This window comes from Strigops habroptila, chromosome 3 (genome assembly GCF_004027225.2).
Source record: "Strigops habroptila isolate Jane chromosome 3, bStrHab1.2.pri, whole genome shotgun sequence".
In the NCBI taxonomy this organism is placed as follows: domain Eukaryota; kingdom Metazoa; phylum Chordata; class Aves; order Psittaciformes; family Psittacidae; genus Strigops; species Strigops habroptila.
In genome coordinates, this window is record NC_044279.2 from 79037170 (window position 1) to 79063476 (window position 26307).

At 45.7% G+C, this 26307-nt stretch overlaps 1 protein-coding gene across 2 annotated transcripts; it reads right to left on the reverse strand.

Moving 5' to 3' along the window:
* On the reverse strand, nt 1–21994 carry FAM234B (family with sequence similarity 234 member B). 2 transcript variants are annotated; one of them, XR_003990394.1, is made up of 13 exons: nt 21896–21994; nt 15359–15751; nt 14318–14416; nt 12491–12679; nt 10849–10979; nt 10032–10179; nt 9558–9699; nt 8767–8910; nt 5120–5201; nt 4708–4892; nt 4023–4140; nt 2675–2901; nt 1–2267 (listed from the first exon to the last, which is right to left on the reverse strand). XR_003990394.1 is itself a non-coding variant. In XM_030478095.1 (13 exons), the coding sequence occupies exons 1-13, from the start codon at nt 21930–21932 to the stop codon at nt 2262–2264; spliced, it is 1872 nt and encodes a 623-aa protein (XP_030333955.1). In that variant the 5' UTR covers nt 21933–21994; the 3' UTR covers nt 1–2261. The 2 variants fall into 2 exon arrangements, 1 of the variants encoding a protein (XP_030333955.1); XM_030478095.1 differs by having other exon boundaries at nt 4737–4892.
* Nucleotides 21995–26307: the final 4313 nt, after the last annotated feature.

The following is a 26307-nucleotide window of genomic DNA, read 5'->3' on the forward strand; positions in this document are numbered from 1 at the left end:
GATGCTGTACAGGGTATTTATTTGCTCCACTGCAGTTCACAGTTCAAATACATTTTCCCAACAATATACAGACAGACTCTTTATTCACAGTGGGGATGTGTGTGTGCGGGCAGAGTGAATTCACATTATGGAGGAGCTAACATAGAATCATAGAATCGTGGAGTGGTTTGGGTTGGAAGGTTGGTTTGGGTTAAAGCTCATCCAGTTCCAACCCCCTGCCACAGGCAGGGACACCTTCCACTAGAGCAGGTTGCTTCAAGCCCCACCCAGCCTGGCCTTGAACACTGCCAGGGATGGGGCAGCCACAGCTTCTCTGGGCAACCTGTGCCAGGGCCTCACCACCCTCACAGTAAACATCACTGCACTCGAATACCAGTTTTCTCAAGAAGAACCTCAGGAAAATAACTACTTCAGGTAACAGCCGCTTCACCTTTCCCAGCAAGGTGGTGGCTAGAAAGGAGGGAAGGGGGACTCCTGTTTAATCCTCATGTTACTGGTCCTCACACTTTCAGTCCCTGTTATGCAGCTGTATTAACTGACTATATATTATAAATACTAACCCCTGTCTGGAAGAAAATGCCAGGCCTGGAGCCATTGCTACAGTTGGGCTAATATATACAAAGCTATTTACACAAAAATACCATTAAACATATACAAACTGTTGACAGGCTCTGACATTAGGAGTGCAGGGCCCAAGGACCAGCCTTGGGGCTTACAGCTAATCCTGAAGGGATATCCTGGAAGCTTTATATGGAAAGGCAGGGATGGCAAAGAGAGAGGGTGATATAGCAAGGAGAGGTGTCAAGAGCCCAGGAGAGCAAACCCATGGTAGATGTGTTTATCTGGAGGGAGGGTTAAAGTCCTGCCATCACCTCACCACTCAAAGGGAAGCAGAGAGAGGCTGGAAAGGCATGTGCCAGCAGGAGAACAGAAAAGTCCTTTGCAATCCTCATCTCGGCCTGGTTCTGCCTAATATCAAAGGTCAGACCTAGAAAGGCATACTAGGAAAAGAGTTCCTATGTTGTTGCCCTGCACTATGGGGAGCTGCTGAGGCATCAGAGTGGTTGATTTTTATATGGGCATTTCTAGTCCAAGAAAATACATGTAGATGCTCTGCAACTACAACACAGAAGACTGATGGCACACTCAGAGGCATACTTCAAAGCACTAAACATACTGTGAGCAAATGCACCCTGGGGGTAGTCTGTTCCTCCTGGAACCGCACATAGGGCTGGGCTGGCAAGGGAATGGTAACACTAGGCCCAGAATATTAATGGGGTTAAATGCACAGAAAAGCTTTCCAGTTCTGCCTCTGCCTGAGATCTAAACCCTGAAGCAGTGGTGCAAGAATCAGCTTTGCTATGACTGTACCTAGTGTGATCTTTACAGTGACAGTGGGGATCTGCTGGGAATCTATCCCAAAAGGGCTGTGATGCTTTTGCAAAAGAGGACTCTGCCCATTGGACTGCAGTGTGATGTTACTTTGGGTTTATAAAAAGCTTAGCAATGGATATAAATAAGATGTGAACCTTTTTGCATCACCCACACAAACCTGTCCTGAACTTGGAACTGGGGAAAGAAATATACAAGTGCAAGGCTGGCAAATGCTGTGGGGACCATCTTTCTCTAGATTTCTCTAATTCAGCCAGAGACCTAATTTGTTTGTGAGTTTGGGGTGAGAATGGAGAAGAGGGCTGAGAGCACAGGAAAGGTTGTAGACAAGATTAGCCCTGCAGGGGCCAGACAGAAGCTTCTGCCCAAAAATATAGAAGACTAAAGCAGGTGATGCCTTTAGCCACATCGTTTGCCTTGAGTCATCATGGCCCACTCTAGGCCTGGAGCTTGTCTGACTGTCTGGGAATACTGTTTGGACATAAAAAGGAGTGTCCTAAATCTCATTTATAAATTAAACATACAAAAAATATACATATATTCTATAACTTGATACATATATATATAAAACCTGTTTTTTTATATATATATGTATATAAATTCTAAATTCACATTTCTGTGTTACCTGGAAGGAAGCATGCAAGAATGGCATATGGAGGGGGAGATGCTGAACAAAGTTCCTCTGGTACAGGACAGGTCTGCCTTGGACAAACCTGCCTCAAGCAGCATTCCCCAGAGAGTGGTAGAAAGGGGAAGTGCTTTTAGCCCCTATTCCCTCTACGCAACAGTTTTCCTGGAGATCCACAGAGCAGCTTCATGTATTCCCCGTACAGGCCACAGGTTCAACCAAAATCTGAGGAACCACCAGGCTAGAGCTGGAAAAGGAAAGACAAACAAACAAAAAAAAAAATAAAGCCAAAACCTGTTAATCATACAGTCTGGTAGAGAAAAGTGATAATTCACAGGTCAGCAACTGAACCTGGGCATCTGTTTGCCCATGTCAAAACAAGTGACCTCTGTCCCACCTCTCTGTTCCCTCTGTGAGTCTCTCAGTTGCTGATCCCTGGTTCTAAGGTACCCCTCCTTGTCCAACTGCCAAAGTACAGCTGTGCCTCACAATCTGTCCAGTTTATACTCAAAAGGGACAACCAGCGTTGGGCAAGCCTCTCTGCATTCAGCAAAGCCTCTTTGCGTTACAAAGAGCACCTAACTGTGTCTGTAGGGAAGAGATCAGATGTTTTCAAAGGTCTGGATTTCTTTAGGGATTCCTGTACAATCTCACCCGTTGAGGAAAGTCAACAAATTTCAGCCAGGCAAGAAATCTTCTCACTTCTCCACGGCTGATTTTGGGAGTGGTGGTGTCCTTCAGCCACACCATTCGACCTTGACTCATCATGGCCCACTTCAGGCCCAGTTTGCTGACTGAGAGAAATCCTGGCTGTTTTTCAGAGGTTGCAGTTGTTGTCACAGTGATTTGAAATGCATCCTTCTGGAGGTCATTAATTCCAACTGGTCCATCACAAAAGGGCAAGAAAATACCAGTGAGGAGTAAATTATTATGTTTCTTCCAAAATAAATCTTACAGTCTTTACTCAGTCAAAACATGCACTGGACTGAGGATATATTAAGTCTGACTTTACAATTGCACGTACCTTAGTTAATGAGGGAAAATGATTTTAAGTTAAAATTTTTCCATGGAAATAAACTGAAATTTAGATCAGAAACTAAAACATTTGGTTCCAGGAGACATTTTGGAGCTTGACATAGAGATGCACAAATTTCAGTAATGCAGTTCATTTTCAGAGAGCTTTCCTTCCCACACCTCTTAGCAGCTACTGTTTAACCACTTGTGTTAGAGCACAAGCAAGCCGGTTCACTCCAGTCACTGCAAAATGATCTGTACAGACCTCAGAAACTGCAGTTTCTAATAAACCCCTCTAAAAATGATACTCTATTTGCTCTTGACTGAGCTGTGTTTTTGATACAAATCCAATTAGCTGCATCACTATGCAGCTGCTTTTCTATCCTTCTTGCCCCACTGGACTCAGTGCTGGATGAACTGATTTTTTATCCCATATGCTGCCATGCTCAATAAGCTAGCTGTTGGCTGAACTGGTTTAGAAAAAGCAAGGCAACCCAACAGGGACTGTACAATCCTGTATAGATGTTAAATCCAGATCCACTTTTCCCTGAAAACACACATTTAAATACTTTGTATTCCCCCTTCCAAAAAGAAAAAGGAAGAAACGACACAGCTGCTACCCCTGGGAGCAGAAGATGGCCAACAAAGGCAGAAGTGTATCTGAGGTGACGGAGGAAAGTTTTATAGTGGTTCTTCAAGCACTCTCTTAAATCATAAATAGCTTAATGGAAAGCAAGGAAACTTCTCTGGTGTAAAACATGCATAAAATCAAACTCGGACCTTTCCTTGCTTAAACATGTGCAAGAAACTTGCAAAGTAGGGTTTGGAGAAGACCAAATAAGATGAATCTTACTTCCCCTTGCTGGCCTATGTGTGGTGGACTTCGGTGCTACCTTTAAAGGCTCAACTACACTGCACTGTTTCTCACAGCTACCTCTCCCTCCGTATTTCATTTAGCCTAAGTAGTTTCTCCTCCATTTGTACTCACCTGCTGAAGCAATGACTTTGTCTGTTGCATTGGTGAGGTCCAAAAGGACTGTAGGAAAAACAGGATGGAGGAGATAGAGGTGGTGAAGCCCTGGGCGCTCAGGTCTGGCACCAGGATGCTGTTGGAACCAAGGACAGATTAAAATGTTACAGCTGGCCAGCAAAGAGGAGCCTAGTTTTGCCAAAGAAATAAAGATGTTTTCTGACACTGTGCTGTCTTTATATGGATCAGAGAATCAAAAACTCTACACAGATTAAATCCTGCAAAGTTTTTATTTCTAAAACAGCATCTGCTCCACAACTTTTCTTTCGTAAGGCTGATATCTGGCTCTGTCAAAGCCAGCTTGACGGGCTACACTCTGGAAGTTTAAGTATCCATGCTGACCTGTGTGCCTGCATGCAGAGGAGAAGAGCTCTGGGGCTGGGAACAAATCTGCAGTAAAAATATCTCAGAGTTGCAGGAAAAATCATGAAATTCACACAGAACATTTTGGTTTTGTGGAACTTTCTGTCAATAAAGCTTTCAGATGAAGACTTTGCACACAAAAACTCCTGTGTTCAGGCTCAAAGAAGTCAAGAGTGTCAAAAGGAAAAGATGTTCCTGACAGCTTTCTTATATGGCAGGTTTTAAAGTTCAATTACATTAGGAATAAAAGACAGAGACTACATATGCCTCAGAGACAAACCTCAAAGTGAAGAAAGGATGCTTGCTCACCAAACTTTGCAACACAGGCTGTGCTTCATCAGCCCAGAAGAGAAAAACAGACTTCTTGTCCAAAGTCATGACTGACAGTGCATCGAGTTGTTGCTTCTGCCATGGGAGTTCCTGGTTCCAAAGAGGGAGGCCGGATTTGCCATCTACCACCATCACCTCAAGACAGGGAAGAGATCTAGCATTAATGGGTGTCCAGGCATGGGCATGCAGAGTCCCCTTGCAGTGGCATGGCCTGTGCTGTTCCATTTCATGCCTGTGGCCACACAGTGGTAAATGTCAGCACAGAAATGGGAAGAGCAAGGAGCAGGGAAAGCTTGTCCTTTTCTACCCCACCTCCCTCACTCCTATGCTGCCACTGCCCTCCTTGCCTTCACTTGTTTTACCTTTTTGTTCCCATCTCCCGTCTGTGCTTGCAGCAGGAAGTCCAGAGTTTGGTCAGCACTGAAGTAACCTGGTACAGGCTCGCTGCAAATTTGGAAAAAGAAACACTCAGCCCCATGGCTGAAAAACAGGGATTTCAGATGGAGGCAGCATCGTTGCTATCATCCTCCATTCTGCCTCTTAAAAAGGTAGGATTTGCCATGCTAAATAAGATCTTTCATCCACTCAGAACTGTTCTGACTGTCAGGAACTATTTGTTGGTGGATCACAAAAGTGAAAAATGATTAAGCAGCCCATGGTGCTTGTTAGTTATTCTTCAGAGTTGCCAGGGTTGGGGGGAAATCCCTTGCTGGGCTGTATACACATGTGTTTATCACCCTGTGACATGACTCTCTATTATTCTCTCCTTAGCATGAGAACCTGTACAGTTTTGCTACAGTCATAAAAAATTACCCAGCCCTTTCAAAATGCATCGGTAGATTTGACCTCCTGCTGCAAGTGTATTTCCCAGGCTGCCTTAGCTGTGTGAAATGGCTCTTAATATACTTTCCATTAATGTCAACCCATGATTCTTTGTTTTCTTACTGCTGGCAGTTTTACAAGCTTTTTTATAACCTTCAGCAGTTTAAATGAAGTCTCCTCTCACTCTCTTCCTTCTAGGAGACATAAGACTATTACTTGAATATCTCCCATTATAACTGTCTTCTAACCACCTTGCTTGCCTCTGGCTTTCTGAGTCTTATCTCTGTCTTCCTTAAATTCACCACAGCTAGACATATAGATCTAAAGAAGCACAAATGATTCCTCAAAATTCACAGAATCGGAGATTTTAGGGCAAGGAAGGATCATCAGAATGTGTCCTCCCTCCTCTGGTTTATGACAGATTGCTGTCAATTGCTTGCCAAGTAACCAAGTATCAGTAGGCTTACATTGGCTAGATCTACCATCCATGAGGCTTGCTATGGAAATACAAAGATGAGACAAATTCATCACTTCTCAAGACAGTCAGTTCTAATGATTAATCTCACCCAAACAAACATGCCTCCATTTTCATCTTCTTGAGCATGAATGGCTTTTGCTGCAAGGCACTTGTTCTTGCTATAGCAAGATTAAAATCCCTGTTAGCTCCTATGACTTACACATGCTTATGAACTCACCTGTCAGGCTTCTCTTTGATCATAGAAACACACTGACTTAAATCTTCCATGCTAAAGCATTTTTTCTAGCCTTTTTCTCCATTTTTTAACAGCATTCTCTTTAAAATGTGCATACCAGAATGGCAACTGAACATCAATACCACAGTACAGCAGTGGCTTGAATATTTATTATAAATACTCAATATATACGATAAAAATATGTATTATATTTATACATACTCCATCAGTACCATTCACTCTACAGACACCTTTGGCAACCAGAACCAATGCTTTCAAGGCAATATAATGGGACACTCCTATAGCTTGAAAGCCCTCAAGCAGCAGAAGGAAGTAGTAGGTAGTTGTATCCTATGGGCACAAACTTAAAACCTCTCCTAAGATGCCTCTTCTCATGTCTCTTATGGTTACGGCCAGCACCAAATCCCACAAACCAAACGTAGACAGACGTATGTATTTTAGATGCTACCAATCAACTGAAAAATCCCCTGGGCACTTTCTCAAATGAACCAGGCGGCTAGTAATTATTCCTGCCCAACAGTAATCCCTACAGCAACCTGCTATTAATCCTCTCTCATCTGAAACATCCATTTACAACACAATTTTCAACTGCTTACTCAATTTCATGGTCTCTGAACTTCACCCTTGTTTTATGACTACTGATTCCCCTTTATGGTTTTCCAGGGATCTTGTCCAAAGCAATCTGGAAATGCAGCACATCTGCAGCAGCCAGGTTGTTTTTCTCAGAGACTGTTCCCAAAGTGCTGGACTCAGTCTGCCTGGCTGGAATGGTGTGCTTGGGCAGGTTTACCCAGGAAAAGGGGAGTTCTCAGCTGGTTCTGTAAGCTTTGTCTGACAAGAAACTGTGTTTTCGGTGTATTTGACTCTGTGGTGACACCCTTGAGCTGAATTTGTCCCCCAGCCTGTGTTGCTAAAGCAGAACTTCTCTAAGTCCTACCCCCCCAAAAAAACCCCCTCTTAAATAAATGCTTGTGCACAATATATTCAGTCTCTCAGATTATGTCTCTCTTAACTCTAAGAAAACAGGCAGTCCAGGGCTTTAGCACAGTGGCCTTGATCAAGAATTGCTTTTACTACTTTTCAATGCATATCTGGCAGCTCCTGCATATGTGTTGTACTCTGTCCTTTAGGAGGTAACAGAACCATAAAAAGCAGAGCTGGAGTGCAGCAACCTGGAATACTAGTTGCCCTGAGAGTTTGTGGAGTCTCCATCCTTTGGGATGTTTAAAACTTGACAGCACACAGCCCTGAGCAACTTGCTCTAGCTGATCCTGCTTAAGCAGGTGGGTTGGACCAGGCAACCTCTAGAGGTGCATTTTAACCCCAAACCAACTGTGATTCTGCGAATAGAACAGGTAAAGCAGCTTTCAACCCTTCTTGATTTGAACCCATAGAATTTTTTCAATTCATTAGTGGGTCCATTTAGAAATTTCTTGTGTATAACTGATTTTACAGCATCTATGAACTCGCTTTGTTTAGCCAGTACACACTTGCCCTTTAAACTAGACCCCAGACACATCCAGAAGTCCAGAACTCTGGACCCAAAACACACTAAGTCCATCTCTTCTCCCCATAGCATGATCCACTAGACATAAGCCATTGCTAAAAGCCATTGCTTATGTCACCCATCAGACCTCACGAATGTGGCCATTATCTGAATATCAAACCTAGATGAACAACAATTTTTATGCTTAATGAGGTTCCAATGCCTTCTTCCTATAGATGCTTTTGAGAGTCAGGTAACACTGAGCTGAGAGCTGCTTGCTTTCTTCTAGATAGCAGAGCAAGCAATTTGTTTCCCACATAGTTTCCCTCAATTGTGCCCAACTGCCCGTTTCAAATATTTAATACTGTGCAAGCTGAAATTGCTGGTTATTATCAACCCACAATATCTTGCAAATTACTTAATTTCCATGTGTGAAATGAGAGGAAGAGCAGTATTAATTTAAGGTTTACATTTAGTATAGATAGTGTGCTGACTGAATGAGCTCCAGAATGAGAATGCTCATTTTCAACTTTCAAGGAACATTAAGACCTGTGAGCCATACTCAAGACACCTTCTCTAAATTCTTAACATCACTAATGCAACAGCTCCTCTCCACTGAGCTGGGAAGTAGCAACCCTGGACAGCAGCTGGACTGAATCACACACCAGTAAACCCCTAAATTCCAATGCCATGGCATTCCCATGACACCAGTGTCGGGTGCCTGAATCAAGCCCCTTATTTGTGATCATTCACAAGCACACAGCTCCAGTTTCCAGCCTTCTGTTCCTTATTCTCCCTGCCTTCCTTACTTGCTCTGCATCTGCAGATGCAGATGCAGAATGCATCTGCAAACCTACACTTCTTAGATCTCTCTGCAGATTTGGAGAATTTGTCTCAATTGCTTTTTAAGGAGCACATGTGCTTACAAGTGAAAAGCAGGAAATGGTACAGGAAGAAATAGGGCAGAAAAATATTCCCAGTATGTAACCTGCTGATGTTCTGCAGTTCCAAGGTCCAGCGGGGCTCCAGGTCTTGCCCCCGCAGCAGGATCAAACCCTCTTTGGATGTGATGAGCAGGTTGCTGCAATTTGTGTCAGGTGTCTTCATTGTCTGCAGGAAGTCGACACCCCCACTGGGACAAATGGAAAGCAGAGAGGAGATTCCAAGGCTTGTATCTGCACATCTCAGCACTAGTTACCTGTCTCCATGGCAATTCATCCTACCTAACATTTAAACTATTCTTGGAGATGCCATCTTTTTCCCAGTGATGGAGCATAGCTTCCTTTGGGGGTTCCTCAGTTAAGTGAGCTAAATTAATGTGGGATCTTCTGAACATCTTAAGTTACTACAAAAAGCAGGGAGTTTGTGAGTTCACATTTGTTCCCTCCTTTTATTCCTATCCAGGCTGACCTTGACCACACTTTGGCAGTAAAGGAGCTGAGAAATCCAGGCCCATAATGCTGTACACAGACTGAGCTTCCCAAAGGGACTCTCTTAGCTGGGAACATCTTTTTGTTGGTTTTTTTTTTTCCTCCAGATATGCACAGGTGTTGGGAAAAAGGACAAGGAGCAGAAGAAGCAATGGACTCCCTTTTATCATACTTTGCAATTCATACAGAGCAGGAGGGAAACAATGGCTTGCCCAGAGTACTGTTATCAACTGGACAATGAAAAGAAGCACAGTACTGAAGTAGAAGGGACCATCTCTAGGAGCACTAAAAAGTGCCTACCCTCCCCTTCCTCTCCCAGCAGAAGCAAGATGACATGTCCATCTCCTACCTGTAAATGTCAATGAGCTCTGACAGGTTGACAGATCTGCGCTTTTCCCACTCTGGTTCCTCCTGCTGCAGCATTGCAGAAAAACTGTCCCTGTTTCTGGCTTGAGTAAAGATATCCCTCAGGGCAACTGCTTGAACATTACCTGCCATGAAGAGTAAAGATGAAAAGTCCTGCCTGCAAAAGTTAACTCCCTAGTAACACAGAGGGTGCCTGGGACAACTGCAGTTGTAGTAGAAAATGAATAAATGCCCAGAGATGGAACATCCCTGGCATGATGTGCCTTTGGGAAACTCCAAGGTATTCCAGACCAAGGTATTCCCCACCATGGCAGTGAGACTTGTTCCCACGCCCTCTACTCCTAGCTTTTACAGCAAAAGGCATAGTCGAAATATCCCAGGGACGCTCTGGGCCATTTTAAATAAAATGGATTTTTCTCAGTAAGGTGAAGTGCTGGAGAGGCAAGGTGCATCTTACCAAAACCAAACAGGATGTAGATGGCTCCCCGACTGGTAATGTGGACTTGGGGGCCAATCACTTTCCCTTCTCCATTGGTGCTGTACCTCACAGGCCCACCCAAAGCAGTCCCAGTCTTTCCTGACACCAAGATGAAAAACACATCAGGCTGCAAAGAGAGATATGTACAGAATTTTAGCAGTGCTTTCGTACACTTGTGCTCTCAGAATCTTCCCCTGTCCCCACAGCATGAAGCTCTGTTTGTTCTTTCCCCCCCACAGCAAGGTCTAGCTAGTGGTCTCTTTCTCTTTGCTAAATCTGGCTTCCTGGGCATCTTACATTTGTCCTTTTCTCTTGACTGCAAATGCATCAAAGATGGAAGGGACTTCAAAAACCTAAACTCCTGTAACAATATTGATGCTAGAATTGTGGGAGGGATAAGAACAGAGGAAATCCACATCAGAATTAATCACGCAAGTATTTCTTTTAGATAAACTGAATGCTCCTTTCTCCAGAGATTTATCTCAGCATGGCTCCCTATGCTGCTGCTAAACAGCAACTCAAACCAAGACTTCACTGAACAGAAACAGATAATTCTCAAGGGGTAAATAATGACCCTTCTGTTCATTCCCAGTAGACAAGAAATGCAGGTAGTATTATTGTTGCTTGATCTCACTGCTCTGACTCTTGAAAGAAAAAGGGTGCTTTTCAGGGATATGTAAGGGAATTAAAATGAGGGGCTCTTCCAGCTCCTGTTAAAGCCTTCCCAGACCAGGCTCCCTGTTCTTCCTCTACATAGTCATGGTCCTTTGAAACCTTGAGCAGGTATATACTGTACCTGTGTCTCTTTGAGAGCCAGAACAACAATATCCCTAAAACCATCTCCATCTACATCTGGAAGAGTTGCAGCTGGTGCAGCCAGGATCCCACTTGAAAGGTGGATGGAGTTTAGTGTCCAGATGGTCTTGCCTGTGGGAAAAACAGGATGAAAGAAACCTGCAGCACTTGGGGAACCAGCAGGCATCCCCAGAGGGTTCCACAAAACCTTCTTGAAGGGAGAGCAAGAGAGGTTGTTTCTCCCATTCTCTGAGAAGAGGAAAGACAAGGCCTCAGACTGGGACAAGCTGCAGTGGGGAGCAAAGTTCCTCCCCCAGCACTTCTTCAGATTGTCTTTTGAGTCATGCCTCAAGTCCTGCTGTGCTTCCTTTGTAGCATCTCTCTAGAAAGTCCTGAGCACAAAGCAATTTCTGAAATAGCAGAGAATATCTGAGGTTTGCTCTTGGAAAGAGAACCTAAATGAGAGTGCTGCTCTGCAGGACAGCAGTTGTTTTCCTCAGCCAGCAGTAAAGCATGTAGGTAGGTGCCAGGAAAGGGAACAGATGGGCAGTTCTGATATTCAAAGTGCAAATCTGTGTGTCTGTTAAATTCCCATCAGCAAATAGCCCCTCCAACATGGCATGTTCACTCCACCTCAGGGTGAAAGCATGTTAGCAGACATGATGTCAAATGGTTCAGCAGTCCAGCATGGACCCAGCTGGAAACTCAGTAAAACCTGATCTGCAAATTGCCAAATAAATACCCAAAAAAGGCAAAATGAAATTCAGTGATTTTACTTTTCCATGATTCTTTTGCCAATACTTCTGCTTTTTCAGTCAGAGTTTAAAAATGCTTTGCTTTGCTGCTGCTCCACAGGATAGGGTTTGCCCCTACATGACAAAAGAAAACCAAAGCCCAGACCTGCAAACACTTGTGTATATTAATGACACTACTACTGCTGATAAAGGAGACAGCCTATGGTCCTTGCTATGCAAACACTGTGCAAGTAATCTGGTCCCTAAAAGCATTTGAAAGCTTTGCTACTCATTGATTAGATCTGTCACTTAAAAACAAGATTTCTTGTATGTCTCCACTCTCTGTTTTCATTCCAAAAACATCCCTGTACCTACCTATGAATATTTCTGCCAGTGAATTAATCTGGTAAACCGAACAGCAATCAGAGAATGGGGGTGCACATGATCAAGTGATTAAAAATGCAGTATTCATTCACATCTAATCAATCTTTCTATGGGCCTAATTTCTTTGGAAGTCTTCCTGGCTGTAGCATATGTCCTTATATAACTTCTCCAAGAATGGTTATCAGCTTTTCAGTGGTTAGGTAAAACGCCGAGTTGTACTAAAAGGTCAATGTTGATGAGAACAGATCTTACATATCCTCTATGCCATGGGGATGATACAGGATCAGATTAACACTTTGAACTGGTCTGAGGTGGTATGATGAAGATGCTGCCACAGAGCTGCAATGGTTTGGATTTTCTTATCCTGTGTAACTAGAAACTCATTACTGTTTTGACTCCTTCCTGTGTATCACTAGATAACAGACACTCTGAAGTGCCAGCACTGAATCATTCATGTTTATTAGTCCTTTAAAGAAAACAAAAAGAGCAGTAGCATATTTCTAATATGCTGGTAGTTCACTCTACCTGTGGAGGCGCTGAGAAGGCTAAGAAATTTTGATGTTCCTGTAACAAGACAGACGGGCTCTGCAGGTGCCCCCAGTGACAGCCCTTTGCACTGCACACTCCGAGTCTCCTCTGGAAGCTGGATGGACCACAGGGTGCTGCCATTCATACCAGAAAGGGCCACCACAGTTACGGAGGGCCTAGAGACACCTGGAAGAGGTAGGAAAGAGAGAGTTAGAGGCTATGTCCATGCTGCCTTTGGTCTTTGCAATTGAGTTCCAGCTCTAAGCTCCCAGAGCTGAGTAGCTCAAGCGAGCTACATCCACACTGCCTGAGAGCAAAAGTCAAATCCCACCCCACAGCAGTGATGTCCAGACAAGTTGGGCTGTCAAACAGAGGACCTGAGCTTACAGCAAGAAATGTGATCAGCAGGCCACAGAGGAACCAAGATCCTGGGGACCACCTGCTCAGTTGTGCTGACTTCCTGGTGTGAAATATATTGCTGTCAAACAAGACTGATCGTTCTGATCCCCTCTCCCTCAAGACAATAGCTAGCACCAAGAGGTAACCTTGAGTGACTCCCAAGGCAGATGCCACCTCATGTGAAAGTCCTGGGTTCTTTTTAAATCTGGAGCAGAAGGTGGTGATTTGCAATGAGTTCTTTCCCTTTTTTTTCCAAATGACTTTTATTATTGTGAAAAACAGACCAAATGCAAGCAACTGGTGTCACTCAGGGTTCTTTTCCTAATTCATCAGTTAGCACGAAATAACTGTAAAAAAAAAAAAAAAAAAAGCACTATGTTGTTTCAACGAACTGTTGGCTCTGATTCCAAACATGAGCAACTTTTACTTCAGCCTGCCCTCAGACATAATTGTGGTTACTGTAATCTCCATATGGAATGGTCCTATCGCAATTGAAGATGAACTCCCATACATTTCAAAATAACAACAGTCCCAGCTGACTCCTGTCTTACTACCAAAACAACAGTTGACTTGACTGCACAAATTCATATCTGGGCCACTGACTAAAAGCAAGTCTAAGCCCACTCTCAAAATCAAACTCACTCTCTTCTCAAACGGAGGATCAGCTGGCTAATGCTAGGGGGTTGCCCCAGCCCAAGTTCTCTTCAGTGGGTTGGCAGGGACCAAGCACAACTAGCTCCTGAATGCAGCTCGCAGCTGTTGTGTGTACAAGCTGGAGAAGCAGCTAACAATGTCATAACTTACTCCATCAAGTATCTATTCCAAGCTCATCTCTACTTGACACTGTGTGAATGCTTTTGCACAAACTACAGGAGGGCTGATGTCCAGCTATATGTGTTTAAGACTGTGATGTGTTTAATGTCTTTTGTCTTCCAGCATAGCTGTAGTCCAGGATGCAGCTAGATATGACTAGTTCCATTCATAGCATGCTGAGAACTGTACATGTTTGTGATGAAAGATAAATACTTTTGTGAAGGGCTCTGAGATGTAACAAGAGGGGAAAACCCCCACCTTCCCACCCTATATCCAATTGCTATTTGAAGAGTAGTGCTTTCTGATCACTTTGTCTCTGTCCTCAAATCAAGTGTGCACAAATACAAGACAAAGAGATGGATTTGCCTCAAGATGAGATAAGGGGAAACAGATATCCCTGGCCTAACAGGTATTGGAGTGCAGGCTTGCAATGAAAATTATAAGCAGCATTACACAAGCACAGGCACAGTCCACCAGCCATTTTAAGGAACTCTGAAAAGAGCAATGCAGTGAATTTGCAGTGGCAGGAACTCTTCCCACATGTATGACAAACATACAAAGATCTGTACTAACATGACTAAAAGAGGAATGGAAAGGAGCTGCAGTGCTTACCCATGACGCTAGCATTCATCAAGGCAGTGAATACAATCAGGATGTCAGGGAGCCCATCGCCGTTCACGTCACACAGCTCCAGTGGGGATAATACACCACCTGCAACAGCCATAGAGAACCACCACACTGTTGTCAAAAAGGCTACCCAGCCCACTGTGAGAGGCAGGCTGGCCCAGAAAGAGACTCATGAACAGCCAAGCCTCACAGAGTCTGCTAGGCACCAATGCCAGGCAGCTCAAACCACAGCGAGGTCTTTCATTGCATGGAAAGGCCAAAATACAGCATCTGGGTCAGAGAAAGGAAAGGTATAAATGAAGGAGCTAACGGAAAAAGATTTCTGCTTCCCACCTCACTTTCCAAAGTGATGTGGAAGCCACATATCTTATGAAAGGCTTAGATTTGGAAGCCAGGGGCAGAAAGCAAGGAGGGAGAGACATATCTAGACCTGGCAGAATTTATTTCACAAACCACTGTTACTTTACTGCAGAAGTTGGAACAGGAGATACTTTAGAAATGTTACCAGTGGCCCATATAGGATGACAAAAGATCACAAATGTTGATTTATAGATTCAAGCAGGACAAGAAGACAAAAGAAATAAGGTTAGTCAAGCCAGTTAGAAGACACAAAGACTTCTATCCCTCTCCTTATGAACACACCCACACACTTAGTGTCGAGGTGCTGGTGAAACCCAGGATGTAGAAAGGGAGATGCTATGTTTTAAAGTGAGCTGGGCCACCTCCATCTGGAACAAAGTGCACCATCTGGACAAAAAGGTGGGAGGGGAGAAGAGTCAAAATGTTTTTTGGTGTTGACATAAACAAGATTTTGTGGTACTGTTATCTCCTGATGCCAGATTTCACAGGCCTCAGCTTGAAGAGTGAGCAGGACACAGCTGCCCGTCTATTACCTCGGAGCATCTGCAGTGGTTAGAAAGGGCCTCCGCTCTGACCTGGCTCTCCCAGATAGGTCTCTCCCACCAACGCCCATCCTGGGAGCTGCCACCTCCCCCGTGCCAGATGCTGTTCCTGGGGCTTTCTCACCTGTTCCCTGCCCTAGGTTGCGGTTCCACGTGTTATGCAAGTCTCTAGGGGGACAGGGAATTAGAAATGCGCACACCAGCACCAGAATCATCGAGATCACCACAGTGAGCAAAAAGATCGCTGTGCGCAAGTATGGCATGAGAGAGGGAGCAGTCTTCTGCTCCAAACTCCCAGCCACCTCTGCAGGATAACCCTCAGGTGCGCTCTCTGACGTGTGCTGCTTTGTCATCCCAACCTCCACATCAGAGTCAGGGTCCTGCACCTCCTCAGGGGGACTCTTCCCATTCTTGACACCCCCGTTCTTCTGGATGTTGAGTACCAGGTCATCTTCACTTTCATCACTGTCAGCCTGAGTGAGAGGATCGTATTCCCCAAGGTCTGGGCTCTTCTTTCCTGAGGAAAGAGATGGAGACAGATGATAAAGCATGAATTCCTCACTTTTGTGGGATCTCAGTGTAAAAAAAGTGATACAAAGTGCAGTGGAGAGTGATATAAAGGGGACAACAGAGCAGCCTGCATTTTGAATGGATCCAAGTGAGAGGTGTGACAGAGAAGACAAGGTCTGTCCATGTTTCAGAGTAGCAGCTGCAAGAGAAAATATACCAGCAGTTTATTTCCCTGAGATAAAGATGTGAATATATATTATCTATATACATATATGCACGCACATGTTGTGTGTGTGTGTGTAGATATATATATGGAATTCATAGCATTCTGGTACTGTTTGGTAATGAGACACACTGACATGAAGTCATGCTTAATGCTCTGCGTACCTAAACTGCAGCATTCTCTTGACTTCAGACACTGAACATCCTTAGCATTTGCCAGCCTCTAATCCTGACACAGCCCCTCTTCACTTGTAGCCCGTGTTCTCTGAGGGGGCCTCCCTCTGCAACTCATTTTTCCCCTCCTCATCCTGCCTGGTCCAAGCAGCACTGCTGCCTTCTAGTATGCCACATCTGCTGTCCTGCTTCATGAGGGATAGAAGGGATACAACACTGTGCATGGTTTCTTGCCGTGCTGATAAAAATGGGGATCGACTCCCTGAAGATGAGGGCAAAGTGATCTTGCCCTTCTGGGCCAGTACCATCCTGGTGTCTGAAGGGATCAGGGCTGCCCCTCTAAGAGACCATGGCTCTTAAGGGTACCATGACTCTAAGAGTGCATAGCTCAGCACTGTGACAGCAAGTGCTCCAGCCCCTGCAGCAGAAAATCACAGTGCTCCTGCTCTGTTTCTGCTCCCACCAGAGCGGACAGCTTGTGCTTGGCCTTGCCAAGATAGAGAACTTAGTACTGATGCCTTCAGGTGGTGGCACAAGAAAGTAGCTTAGCTTTAGGTGTCTCTCCCACAGATGCCTGGCACATCTAGGGCTTCTCCCCCAAGCCCCTGACAGCCGCAGTGAGTGTGACTGTGAGGAGGGCATGAGCAGAGTCCAGCTGCACATACTGGCCTAAGGCCAGGGCCATCTGTTTATCGGGGCAGACTCATCGCCCTGAGCTATGAGTGCAGGATCACGTCTCAGGGAGCTGCCCTGCACCACCAGGCTGGGCAGAGAGCCATGGCCGCTGCTCTGACCATTGTAGGGTCTCAGCCTATTTCTCTCTCTCTCTCCTACCCCAAGGTGGGATTTTGCTATCCCAGATATGTGCCTCATCTCCCTTTACCTAAAGCTGACCCGAGACAGGAGCTAACTTGTGCCAAAAGATGCTTAAAGTGACACATGCATGGCATAAATAACAAGAATAAAAACGCAAGCTGTAACCACTCTCAGACAGTAAGATGATGGGAAGGTTTTACAGAGCGGAAATTTAAGGGCTTTCATGATTATTATTTCTGCATAAGTTCATAACATAAACCAGCCTTACTTCTGGTTTCCAAGTTAAAGGCAGACTCACAGTTACAGATGTACTCTCGTATCTAATTAGCATAACACACCTATTTTGCATCATCTAGAATCTATTTTGCAGCACGTGCATCTCAATTTTTCTCTCATTTCACTCCCCACAAAAAGACCTTTACTCCAACTTCCCGTACCACTTTTAAATGGTATTCAGTGTCAATACCACTAAAGGCCAAACCCCCTACACTAACCTGAGCAGCCATGACAACCCACCCACATTGAACAGAGGGAAATAAAGATATCCAACAAGATCACATATCTAAATCAGACCCTTTTGAACTAGGGGCTTCTACAAAAGACTCACGGCAAAACAATCTAGTGCACGTACACACTCCAAAAAGCTGTTCCTGGAGAGCACCCAACTAAAAGATATTACATTCCTATGCGACAGTCCAGTGTATCCCTGTGAGACACTGCATTGTTTCACACAGATCTGCCCTAAATATGCATTCAAAGTGTGGGTTCTTCAGGAAGCCTTGATAACAATGGCTCCATCCTGCAAGCAGCAGAGGCGGCCACGGACCTTGATGGCACACAGCTCTCTGCTCAGGGAGCACAGTGACAGCACAGTGTGAATTTCCCAGATGTCTATACAGAAGGTTGTGCTGACAAGTTGCTGAAAGAGTACTCAGTGAAAACAAGAAATTCCAGAGAGGACTTGCTGGCAGGGTATTTGCAACTTCTCACCACAGATCCAGATGTGCCAGTTCAAGCCAGGTCAGAGTGGTATTTAAAGCAAATGCTGCTGGTCCAAGAGTAAATGCTATGTAGCCTGGGAAGTCAAAGTCGGGCAATTATGTTAACTAGACTGCTCCCGGTTTTGGAAACTGGTGTGCTTTGAGTAAAACAACTCAACAGCATACTTATACTTCAGATATACTGTCTTTTTTTTAACTATTTTAATTCCAGACAGTCAACCCAGAAGACCGAAGCCTGCTGTTCATCCTTGGGCCAACTAAAAGCATATAGAGGAAAAAGCTTTACCTGGAATAGTTCTGTTCTGAATCTCTAGCAGGCAGAAAGGACCTTGAAACTATGTCTCACCCACTTCTTGAACTGGAAGGGACTGAGATGTTGGCAACGTCAACAGTGGTGTCAACTACAGATGATCTGTAACAAGAACACCTTTCCTGCTGAGAACCACTGATCAAAGGCTAGAAAACAGCTACTGCACAGCAATGACTTAGGACTTTTGGTGATCTACATAGGAAAGAATCTATAGAGTTACAGAAGAGCTATAAGGCAGAGAGCTGTTCAGCCATATTTCTTGTCTAAGCCTGACCAGGAACCAGAAACTGGCATTCCTTTTCTCTATCTTTTCTCAGAAGGTTAGTTGTCACTCTCACAAGGCACAGCCACTCAGTAAAGTCAGGCATAAAATTACAAAATGCCTGGCTGATTTTTTTTTTTAAGCCAAAAAAAGGGAAAAGCCTGCCCTTTAACAATGGCTACTGGACCATTCATTGGAAACCCAATTGTATATCTAATCTCATAGGATTCAAATGCTTCCCTGCCACTGTTTGGAGAGAGCCCTAACTATCAAACTGTAGGTGTTTTGAGAACGTGTCTGGAGGGCTGGTGAGGACATGCTCAGCCTGGCCTCCCAAGGCTGTTCTACGTTACAGAGAATACGTAACTCATGATTCACCTGGCTGGAGGGAGAGCAGAAGGAACACACCTCTTCAACCGAGTTTTACGTCGCTTGCTGTGGGAAGAAGGGATACCACACCTGGTATCCATAGTGTGGGAAGAAGGTATAGCACTTCCACTAATCACTCTCAAATGATTTTTCAACAAAAAAGCATAAAGAGGCATAAACACCAGTAGAGAATGTGTGAAAACAAAGGCAGTCTCACACCGTTTAGAGAATTATGATTTATTGAGAAGTGCTCCAGAAGTCAAATTCTTTCCTTTCTGGTCAACAACTAGGCTCAGGCTGGGGAAAGACAGTTTGTCCATGAAGAGAAAGCTTAAAGTGCCTCTGCTGCAAGTGATCAGCTATCAGAAAATCCAATGCTGCCATGCAGTTTCCAGATTTCCACTGCGAAAGGACAAATGTTAAGAGATATGAGCCAGCCTCTTGGTCAAACTCTCACCCTATCTCCTGAACCAACAATCACTGTGTAACCTTCATGATAAATTAGTCCCTGTGCTAAAGAAAAGAGACTCCAGACCTACCTCGAGCAGTTCCGTGGCCTTGTGTATGTACCAGGTCTGTATAATTCCCATCTTGCTACCTATCTTTTGCATAGTGTCTCTAAGTGTATATAAACCCTGCATCTACTTTACAGGGAGGGAGATCATAGCAGCAAAGTCAGTTTCCCGGCTGTTCTATGCACTCTCCTACAGGTATAATAAATAAGCTGCTTCTGTTCTGACCTGTTGTGAATTGTATTCCATTTTTTCCCATGGTACCAGTGATAAAACAGAGGTTCCCAGTCAGGTTACAATCAACCTGAGGAACTGTGGCTCGTGGTCTCTGGGTAAGTTACTGGTCATGTCACCGTTGGTTTTATTTTTTTTCTGCAGCCACTGGAAGAAAAAGCAAATACTAAAGAGGGTGGTTTTCAAAGGCAGAAGACAGAGAAAATGCCCCAAATACATCGATTTTCAAGGGCAGTTAGACTCTCAACTTGAAAATCCCCTGTGCATTCGCCTAAAAGTATTTTTTGCACAGGCAGCTCTTGCAACTATTGCAATAGAAGAATGTGACCTCTCAAAGAAGAAAAGATGACTCATGTGATCATGATTTGGAAAGGAGGCATCTGTGAGGTGATGTGAGTTGGAATCAGGTCCCTCTCATAATGAAATACTCATTTCTAGTGCTGACGGCTTGGAAGATGTTAATTGTAATCATTTTTTTTCTGGTTTTGATTTACTGGAAAGACTTTTCTTTTGCACTCACTTTGGAGTGAAAAGAGCCGATCATGGACTTTAGAGAAGTACAATTTTCAGTGCATTATTCCAATGATGACATACTGGTGCCAGTCTCCTCTGTACTCACTTCATGTTCTGTTGATTTTGCTTTTTTTTCCCCTCAGCTGGCAGTTGGCAGGCACCAGTCACTGGGTACTGCAGACATATCTCTAAGCCCGTGGGGAGATAAGTTGCCACATATTGATGTAATTAATTTAATGACATGCGGCAGGAAAAAACAGCATTAACAACTGGCTTTTTGCTTCCTCATTGTGGTTGAAAGCTGCATTTTCCAGCACACAAACAAGGAATTATATATGCAATTTAACCTAAGGACCAATGCAAGGACAGTTTTCTTAACTGCAGTTGCAAGGCCTGTTCTCTTTTCCAAGTCAGTGCCTCCCAACAGCAGATACCAAATAGATCACGCTGGTTCCAGAGTTCCCAGAAGAGATCTGTACTTGTTATTGTACAGTTCCCCAGTGGTCACACCCCAATACACACACTTATACCCAACAGTTTGCACTTCTCTTAAAATTCATGTAAAATGTACTCCTTCCCAATCAGACAAACATATATAGAGTTAGGAAGAAACTGATGTGCAAACAAAACTTCTTTGAATGATATATAATAGGCACTACATAAACTAAAAAATAATGATTCCTGATATGGGTTACTAAAAGCTGGTGGGAAGGGCTCTGAAGACATTCCTGTGATCTTCATGGACCGATGGAACAGCAAAGTACGACCTGCCCATTGAGTGCAGCTTCATGGACTGGGGCACTGCACAACTGTAGCGGTGAATGGTACCAGGGAGCAGCCCTCCTCCAGCAGTGCACAGCTGGGCCCTGTCTCTGTCCCAAAGACAAGACATGGCCAGGAGAGGCAACAATGCACTCTGCCATTGGGTTAATGCAGCCAGGTGCATTGGCACCGTCTCCAGGCCACCCAACAGCAACTATCATGCTCTCAATATCTGGTTTTGCAATGTATTTTCATTCCCTTTTAATCTTCTCACTGAATAGAACGGTTGTTGGGCTGCTGCTCACTGCAGCCTTATCTTTGAAAGATCTGGTTCCCCAACACAATAGTCCCTTATGCTTGAATATCCTTTCATCTCGATGAAGTCCTCTGGCCGGGAGATATGCAGAGGTGGTAGGCAGACTTTAAATATTTAGCTGGGTAATGGCAGCGGCACTTACTGAACTCCCAGCCTAGTTCTGGGGGTAAAACCCGGCAGGAGCGGATCAGAGGGGGACTAAAGCTCTCCCGCGGTGGCTGTATGAGCCCTGTGCCCACCTCTGCGCAGTCTGCGGGCCCCGGCGCCTCGTCCCGCGCAGCCCCACGCGGCTCTTCATAGGTCCGCGGCCAGGCCCAGGCCCCACATCGCCGCACACGGTGCCCCCGGAGCCCCGCGGCGCTGCCTCGTCCCGTGCAGTCCTCCCTCCGCCGCGGGACCCGGGCAGAGGCCGCCAGACCCTTTCCGCACCACCAGTGCCCCCAAGGCGGCCAGACCTACCCCTCGCCCCGGCGCCGGGCCTCTCCCCACATGGCCACATCACCATGGCAACGCTCCCCACCGCCCCCCGGCAGCCACAACCGCGCCTCCCCGCCGCCGGGCGCACAGCCGGACGTAGCTGCCACGGCCCGGCCCGGCCCGGCCCGGCCCGGCTCAGCGCGGCCCAGTGCTCCGTCCCTCCCGCGGGTGCGGACCCCTTACCCGGCAGCTTCAGCGCCCGTGACAGCACCGTAGCCATGCTGGAGAGGCGCAGTGCCCATGCGCTCCACCTCCCTCCCCCCTCTCTCTCCCTCCTCGCCTTCCCGCCGCCTGCTGGGAGTTGTAGTTATGCGGCAGCAGAGGCTCCCTAGACGCACACACCCAAACCTGGCGGGGTCTCGGGAGCTGCGTCGCTCCTCGCCCCGGCGGCCTCACTCCGTTCGGACAGAGAGGGGTGGCGGGGGGCAGCCCGGGGGGCCCTGTCGCGGGGAGCTCGGTGGGAGGGCGCAGGCCGGCGGGCCCTGAGGGCCTCTCCCCATGCGGGTGCGCCTGCCAGGAGCCAGAAGGCCTCCGGGTGGGATGGCGCTGGGGCCTTCAGCTGGGAGTGCTGCTCTCCCGCAAACACTGGCTGCCCACCTGGCATAAGTTTGGGATTCCCACCGAAACGGAAGCTCTTCACTGGTTCCATTGCTCTTCATTTTCTCCCTATTGTTTTACAGGGGCAGAGACCCCCCAGGGCAGAGGGGGCTGGTGCCAGCAAGCTGTAACAAAGGACAACCCAGATTTCTACAGCCTGCATGACTGTGCTGGACACAAACACATGCAAAAATAGGCTTATTGTCCTAAGTGGTTTACACAGAAAATGCCAGTCCTTTAAGTTGTTCTTGGTATAAATATATGCCCTCATTCTTGGGAAGTTTTTGGTTGGAATTGGACTTTGTTTTATTTTGCAATGGGTTTGGGGTTTGTTTGGGGTTTTTTTGCTTAATTACAGAAGACTGCCAGGGCGTTTTCCAAAGCTGTCCTCAATCTTCACCACAGCCTTCCGAAGCAAGTGAACAAGTGAACTCTTCCTTTCCCACAATGGGGAAGTTGAGCAAGGAGGGTTTTGCGGCTTCCCCAAAGCCACAAGGCTTCAGCTTCCCAATTCCCAGGCCCATGCACGGGTCATCCAACACCACCACTTTCAATTCATGATTTGTGTGAGAGCTCTCAAGGCCGACTCCTTGAAGAAGAGAAAGGAGTATTGGCTAAATACATCAAAAGAGAGTCCGACTGGCTAAAGAACATATCATGTTTCCTCAGCATCTGCTGCTGCTGCTGTTTTCCCCTGGTTGAGGCATTGTTCCTGCAAATAATGTGCTTACCCTTTCCTGTCCAGGTCTGTGCTGAACTCCTTATGTAATTACAATAAAAAGAGAGCAGAAGAGAGACACCCAGTGGTTTAGCTGGCGAACAGACATTTTTTTTTTTTCAGATAGAAACGGTAAACAGAGTCTGATCCAAACCCTTTTGTTACCAGGGGGCTTTTTTCCACTGACGTCATCAGGCTTCAGCTCAGGACCTTCCTGAGAACACAGCATTTGTGGGGACAGTCCCAGGTGGCAAATTCTGGAGAAGGCATCAGAGTCATGTTTCTTTCCCTTCCAGGTCTTTCTGAACACAGAACCCTTGTATTCCGTATGCCATTTCCTCTCCTCTGCTTTTTGATTTAAGAGCAGTGACAGTCCTGTATCTGTGTAAATATTTACAGGAGAGATCCGGGATGCTCTTCAAGTCTCGGTTAGCAATGCCTGTGATACACAGGGACAAGAGCTGTCCAGCGGCTCTTTCTAAGAAAATGCTTCTGGCACCAATTAGAGCTGTGAGCAAAGGTATGGCAGAAACTGCCAGAAGCAAGCACTGGAAAATCTGGTGTCCTCATTTGTGGTCTTCTAACATCTGGCACACACATACACTGCAAAAGCCCATACTTTACAACACTTGTACAATTGTGGTACAGCACAGCCCACTCTTAATTTCAGCCGTCCACACAAAAATGGCTTGTTCCCCAAGCCCTGAGATCTCTGTGAGGTTAATGGATAGTGAGGACAAGTGATCTGTGGTGAAAATTGGTGCTTTTGAGGAACACATGACTAAGCAAAGTGTTCAGAGGGTGTAATGATTTGCAAAGCATGAGAAAAGAAGTTTTCCTTCTTTACATTGTGAATGTAAGCTAATTTGCATATAAATTGGACCTGCCAAGTGTACCAATATCAATCAAAAAGCTGTGAAAATAAAACTGGAGCTGCAAATAAATCATTCATTTATGTGAATGTTGCTGTTCACTCTATTTATTTTTTTCCAAAGCGATTTGAAAAAGCCAGATGCTGAAAAATGAGATACTTGGGGTTAAGATTGGAAGTCTGAGAGCTTTGGGTTGGCAATGTGGTCTATTAGAAAAATGTTACAAGACAAAAAGCATGAAAGTATGCAGCCACCAGCCCCTCATCAGTGATAAGCCTGTGCAAGCCCTTTCTGCCCACACTGATTCCTGCTGCCCTGTGCAGGGTGAAGACCCTGCCTGAGGTAAATTTGCTGTGCCCGATTTCTGACCTGACCCTTTGAAATGCTGGTGTGTTGGAGTTGCTTTGTGGGCATGCAATATTCACCTGAGCTACACAAGTTGTAGTGATACCCGGGGTCTGCCTAATAGGGCTAGTGCAGAAGACTTTGTAAAGACTTCTTTGGTGGGACGTGCCATAAGGAGACCTTTCCAGTGTCACTGCTTTCAGTAACTTCTTGCTGGCACTCCAAGTTTAGACAACTGACTGCAAGCAGCAATTCTCATGCAGGAGAGTGGACTGAACACCCTGCAGTTGCTTACAACACAGAAATGTAGCAATAAAAAAGAGAGGGAGTTTCTTGTTAGTTGGTTGTATTAAAGTTCGTGGTCTCTGCTTAGTGTGGTGCAGTGATAGCACATAGGTGCTGGGTATCCCTGTCTGAATGCAGCACGGTGGCGATGGTGGGCTGGGCAGTGCTCCTTTCACATCACTGGGAACGTGGATGGTAGCAGGCAGGGGACAGGGAAGGGAAGTGCCAGAGCTCCCTCCTATCCTGCTTCCCCCACTAATCCCTGAGGAGGCACAGGGAATGGGGAATTTCTGTGATACACGCTCCTGCCTGCTGCGAGCCATCCTGAGGTAGCACGCTGCTAGCACAAGACAAAGACATTGGGCACACACTGCGACCCTGCACCAGCACATTTTGGATTTGGACCGAGGTTTTGGGAGTGTGCTGCCACGCCTGTGTGGGTTTCCCCATCATGTTGGCTCAGCTGGTGCCCTGTGTCGTGCCGTGGGGGGGTTCTTGCTCAGAGTGTGCCTCCACCCTGCGTTGTCATCCCACACTAACTGTCAGCAGTTCGTTTCCTCTTTGCAGGAAGTTGCAACTGCAGCGTAACAGGACTGTGTGTTCCACGTGCTGAATGGGGAACAGCTGGAGACAGATGATTGTTTGGGTTGTTTGCCTGTTGCCTGGACATTTTGTTTGCTTGTTTAAGCCCTGAAAAAATAGGTTACCAGTTTCTCCGGAGGCTGGTCTATGTTAAGCCTGTATATTGTGGGCTGCTTTTGAAAACTGGTGTTTTATAACTTTGCAAATGAGTATTCTGCTGTTTCAGTGGCAAGGCTCCATAAACAAGGCAGTCTTCTCAGAAACTTCCCTGCCACAGAGCCAGTGGGACTGGGACAGAAGGAGCAGCCAAAACCACATGCTTCTGGTGTCAGAGAAGCAGATACCCCTGAGTGTGGTCCCAGTTCAGCCTCTCTCTTGAGTGGATTTAAACGGCTGACTAAATAATAGTGCTGGCTGATATTTATGGACTGTGCTTAGTGCCACTCAGCTTTCCTCCCTGATCCACTCCTTATCATTGGGAAACTAGCATCACTTTGCTGTAATCATAATACTGTGTTTGTAACTGCTCTGTCTGTAACAGTTGCACTATCTGGTTCCTTACTTCTGGGTGGTTTTATTCTGAGTGGCTGGACAGTCCTTTTTTCTCACTGCTGAGTGCAGACATTTTGGCTGTGGGAAATATAGTTAAATAAGAATAGGCTAGTTGGGAAACAGAGAGGGTGTTGTTGCCAGCTGATACTGGAGAAGTAATATCAGGAAGAATGCAGATTTGGCCAAGGCACTCACAAGCCGTGCCATTGATCTAGTCATGAGCCCGGGTGTGCAGCGATTGTGCAGCTTCAGGCTGTGGTGGCTGCACATCCTGTCAAACCACAGCAAAATGTCAGTCTGACAAGAACATGGGACCAGAGTCAGGGGTCCTCCACATGCTTCACAAAAATCATCACTTTAACACCTTGCAGTTCTTCGGATATCTCTTTATCGAGTACTGACCAGACCTGAGCCTGTTTGGTTTGGCACGGACCTGGAGGAGGAGGGCAGGGAAAAAAAAAGATAACACTGCAGCCGATTCATCCCTCCTTGTTTATTCCACCAGAAACAGATTTGGCAGAATGCATCAGAAATGAACTAATCAGCAGGGAATTAATTGGCATGTTTGTGAAAAGACAGGAATAACACGGTGAACAAATTCATGGCGAGATGGCCGGAGGGTTCAAGCAGCCAGAGAGAAGCGC

What these genes read in the sequence shown, in the direction of transcription:
- FAM234B (XM_030478095.1), bottom strand. Translation starts at nt 21,932, where the DNA reads ATGGCTACGGTGCTGTCACGGGCGCTGAAGCTGCCGG. An exon ending in GATGAATGCTAGCGTCATGG is followed by an intron (nt 12,680 to 14,317) that starts GTAAGCACTGCA and finishes TACCTCTTCCAG; the next exon opens with GTGTCTCTAGGCCCTCCGTA. An exon ending in GAACTGCAGAACATCAGCAG is followed by an intron (nt 5,202 to 8,766) that starts GTTACATACTGG and finishes CCAAATTTGCAG; the next exon opens with CGAGCCTGTACCAGGTTACT.